At 40.1% G+C, this 4034-nt stretch overlaps 1 protein-coding gene across 1 annotated transcript; it reads left to right on the top strand.

Moving 5' to 3' along the window:
* Window positions 1-670: 670 nt before the first annotated feature.
* LOC146368820 (tripartite motif-containing protein 16-like) lies at window positions 671-2952 on the top strand. The gene has a single exon (XM_084911361.1). It carries the CDS (start codon window positions 892-894, stop codon window positions 2539-2541), a length of 1650 nt encoding a protein of 549 aa, XP_084767487.1. The 5' UTR covers window positions 671-891; the 3' UTR covers window positions 2542-2952.
* The last annotated feature ends 1082 nt before the right edge of the window (window positions 2953-4034 follow it).

Here is a 4034-nt window from a genome sequence, read left to right as displayed (position 1 = left end):
ATTTTTCCCAAACCTGAATAAAAAATACTGATATTTAATAAAATACTCAGTTAAGTAGGTGAGGCAAAGTTACAGTTACTGGATCAGTTTAAGACCAAAATACATTCAAATGAATTACTGACATGGACACTTTGTAAAAAACAAAAATTACTAAACAGTTCATGCAAAAATTTTACTAAAACCTTTGAATTAAACTTCAAAATTTTCCTTTCGAGCACATCTTGATGTTTTCTTTTAAACACCACTGTGACTGTGTACACAGGAAAAACTACAAAAACAAGTTTGTTTGTTTGTTTTTGTAAACACTGTGGACCGATCTGCATTTGTTATTGCTAAATTTAAATATTTGTTACTATTTAATGATCATAATCTCATTTGAACATAGGTTTGATTTAGTGGAGTCAGTTGTTCCCATGCATCACTCTGTAAGTGTGAGAATGAACTAAGATTAGAAAATGTCAAAATATAAAGTTTGATTTATTTTTATTCATCACAGCATCCTAAACTTTGCTGAACTTTTTGAAATATGAAATGAACTCGCTGAGTGTTGACTGTCACATTTCAAAGCACCAAGTAAAGTTAAACTATTAAACTTTAACTGGGTCAGACTTGTTAGTGCATGCTGTAACCAAACATACCACACCCTGCTTCACCTGATTGGCTCTTGGTCGCTCTGTAAGAATATTTCTTTAGTGCCTCCCTTCACAGATGTGTCTGTATCAGGATGGGTCTAAACAACATGGTGTAAATGCAGTTGCTGGTGAGCCTCATTTCCTGTAGGAGGTGAACAAGAGCAGAGATCTGTTTCCCTTCAGAGCACAGAGGTTGTTTCTGTTCAGAGGAAGTGAAACTGTCTGACAGTCACTGAGAGACGGTGAAACGGCACAGCACATGAATCAAATGGATCAAACAAAAATCTGCTGTTCAGTCTGTTTGGATCTACTGAAGGATCCGGTGACTATTCCCTGTGGACACAGCTACTGCATGAACTGTATTAAAAGCTTCTGGGATGAAGAGGAAAAGAAGAAAATCTACAGCTGCCCTCAGTGCAGACAGACTTTCACAGCGAGGCCTGTCCTGGTGAAAAACACCATGTTAGCAGATTTAGTGGAGGAGCTGAAGAAGACTGGACTCCAAGCTGCTCCTGCTGATCACTGCTATGCTGGACCTGAAGATGTGGCCTGTGATTTCTGCACTGGAAGAAAAATGAAAGCCTTCAAGTCCTGTTTAGTCTGTCTGGCATCTTACTGTGAGAAACACCTTCAGCCTCATTATGATGTGGCTCCATTAAAGAAACACAAGCTGGTGGAGCCCTCCAAGAAGCTTCAGGAGAACATCTGCTCTCGTCATGATGAGGTGATGAAGATGTTCTGCCGTACTGATCAGCAGAGTATCTGTTATCTCTGCCCTGTGGATGAACATAAAGGCCACGACACAGTCTCAGCTGCAGCAGAAAGGACTGAGAGGCAGAGAGAGCTGGAGGTGAGTCGACAAAACATCCAGCAGAGAATCCAGGACAGAGAGAAAGATGTGAAGCTGCTTCAACAGGAGGTGGAGGCCATCAATCAGTCTGCTGATCAAACAGTGGAGCACAGTGAGAAGATCTTCACTGAGCTGATCCATCTCATCCAGAAAAGAAGCTCTGATGTGAAGCAGCAGATCAGATCCCAGCAGGAAACTGAAGTGAGTCGAGTCAAAGAGCTTCAGGAGAAGCTGGAGCAGGAGATCACTGAGCTGAAGAGAAAAGATGCTGAGCTGAAGCAGCTCTCACACACAGAGGATCACATCCAGTTTCTACACAACTACCCCTCACTGTCAGCACTCAGTGAGTCTACAGACTCATCCAGCATCAATATCCGTCCTCTGAGCTACTTTGAGGATGTGACAGCAGCTGTGTCAGAGGTCAGAGATAAACTACAGGACATTCTGAGAGAGGAATGGACAAACATCTCACTGACAGTCACTGAAGTGGATGTTTTACTGTCAGATCCACCAGAGCCAAAGACCAGAGCTGGATTCTTAAAATATTCACCTGAAATCACACTGGATCCAAACACAGCATTCAACTGGCTGTTATTATCAGAGGGGAACAGAAAAGTAACAGCAATGAAACAACAACAGTCTTATTCTGATCATCCAGACAGATTCACTGGATCGTGGCAGGTCCTGAGTAAAGAGAGTCTGACTGGACGTTGTTACTGGGAGGTGGAGTGGAGAGGGAGAGGAGTTTATGTAGCAGTCGCATACAAGAATATCAGCAGAGCAGAGAGTGGATTTGGACATGATGACAAATCTTGGTCATTAGATTGTAACAACAACAGTTATACATTTCGGTACAACAACATCCAAACTCCTGTCTCAGGTCCTCGTTCCTCCAGAGTAGGAGTGTACCTGGATCACAGAGCAGGTATTTTGTCCTTCTACAGCGTCTCTGAAACCATGACTCTCCTCCACAGAGTCCAGACCACATTCACTCAGCCGCTCTATGCTGGACTTTGGCTTTACTATGGAGACACAGCTGAGTTGATTAAAGTGAAATAGACTGAAGTCTTTCATATTGTGGGTTTAAATCTGTATTTTAGTTTCATTTTATTTTCTCTCCATCATTTCTGCACAGAGATCAGCTGTCAGTCAAACATTATGGGTGGTACCTCCACATCTTCTAGTTGTTCTCTTGATGTTTCTGAGTTTTTAAAGGAGATCTTTCCTGTGACTGTTTATGGAGGCTATCACTGCTCATCATCATTTTGATTTACTAAAATATTTCTCCACATGAAAATGTAAACTTCTCTATCCTCTAAATGTTTCTGGAATATTTGTATTGAAAAATGTCGACATTTCTCTTTATGAGTATGGCAGACCATGTGTGTGTGTTTGTGTTTGTTTTTGTCAAAATCATCAAACAAATGAGGAAAAACTGTGATTTTAATGAATGAATTCATATATTGTGTTGATGTTTTATTGTGTGAATAAACTGGAAGGTTTGACTATAAATCAAACTTTGAACAAAGTCTTTTCTTCTGTCTTCATTCCAGGATCTCACTCAAATCTGATGCAGAAAATATGAAACTAATGTGAGAGAATAACTGAAGCAGTTTTCCTCCTGAAGCATCACAAAGTTCAGAGTTCATGTTTAGAGCAGAAGATTCAGCAGTCGCTCTGTGACCTTTCAACTTTCTTCACTAAAACAGCTTCATTACAGAGAAACAAGTCACATTTTCTTGATGTTCTTAAGTCCTTTCAGATGTTTTTAATGGTCCTTGAATGTAGCATCAGTGTCGCAGGTTTAAAAGGTCACTTTCTGTTGTGTTCAAAGATTTCCTTCAGATATGGTCTTTAATCAGTAAAGCCAGTGATACAGCAGTGTCATTAGCTGTGTTATTGGCACCAGGCTGTGTTTATGTATGTGTTTAATTCTGTCTGAGGATGTCTTCAGCATGAAATGATCATTTGCTCAGCTGCTGTGTCTCATCTCTTATCAGACATTGGTTGGAACAGAGTTTTGTTGCTGACCATCTGACAAGAGGGTGAAGAAAAGCTTCAGGCTTCATTTGGACACTACGTTGGACAGAAGTCTCCACAAACATGACTCAGAAACACAAATATTATTAATGAAAGTCCAAATTTCAAAAAGGGGTCATACATGATCCTGAGAAATGTCCTTGAACATTTGAACATGAGTCAGAGGGTTGTCAGGTTTCTACACTGCATCGTGGCATCAAGCCTGAGATGTCTGTGTAAACAAGTATGGAGGACACAAATGCACAGACGCAGTCGAGCTGTTTACTGCTGATGAGGAAGGAAAATAGTCTGTTGGATATTAAAGCAGCATTTATTAGAGTAAGAACAGATACTTGTGTCCTTCATTTGATCCCCGTCAATTTACAGAAGACTTAAGGACCCTTTGACTTCTAACATACAGCTGCATGTTTACAATTATTTATTTATTCATTTCTAGCAAAGCGAGACTTTACTGATTAAAGACATATAATCAGACATATTACTGTTACTTTCTGAAAAAGACTCACATAAAG

The sequence above is a fragment of the Perissodus microlepis genome, chromosome 18 (genome assembly GCF_051167445.1).
Source record: "Perissodus microlepis isolate ML-2025 ecotype Zambia chromosome 18, ASM5116744v1, whole genome shotgun sequence".
NCBI lineage: Eukaryota > Metazoa > Chordata > Actinopteri > Cichliformes > Cichlidae > Perissodus > Perissodus microlepis.
This window is presented reverse-complemented; position numbering and strand designations above follow the sequence as displayed.

Bases quoted from the DNA above. Each gene is read 5' to 3' on its own strand.
- LOC146368820 (XM_084911361.1), top strand. From the start codon at position 892: ATGAATCAAATGGATCAAACAAAAATCTGCTGTTCAGTCTGTTTGGAT.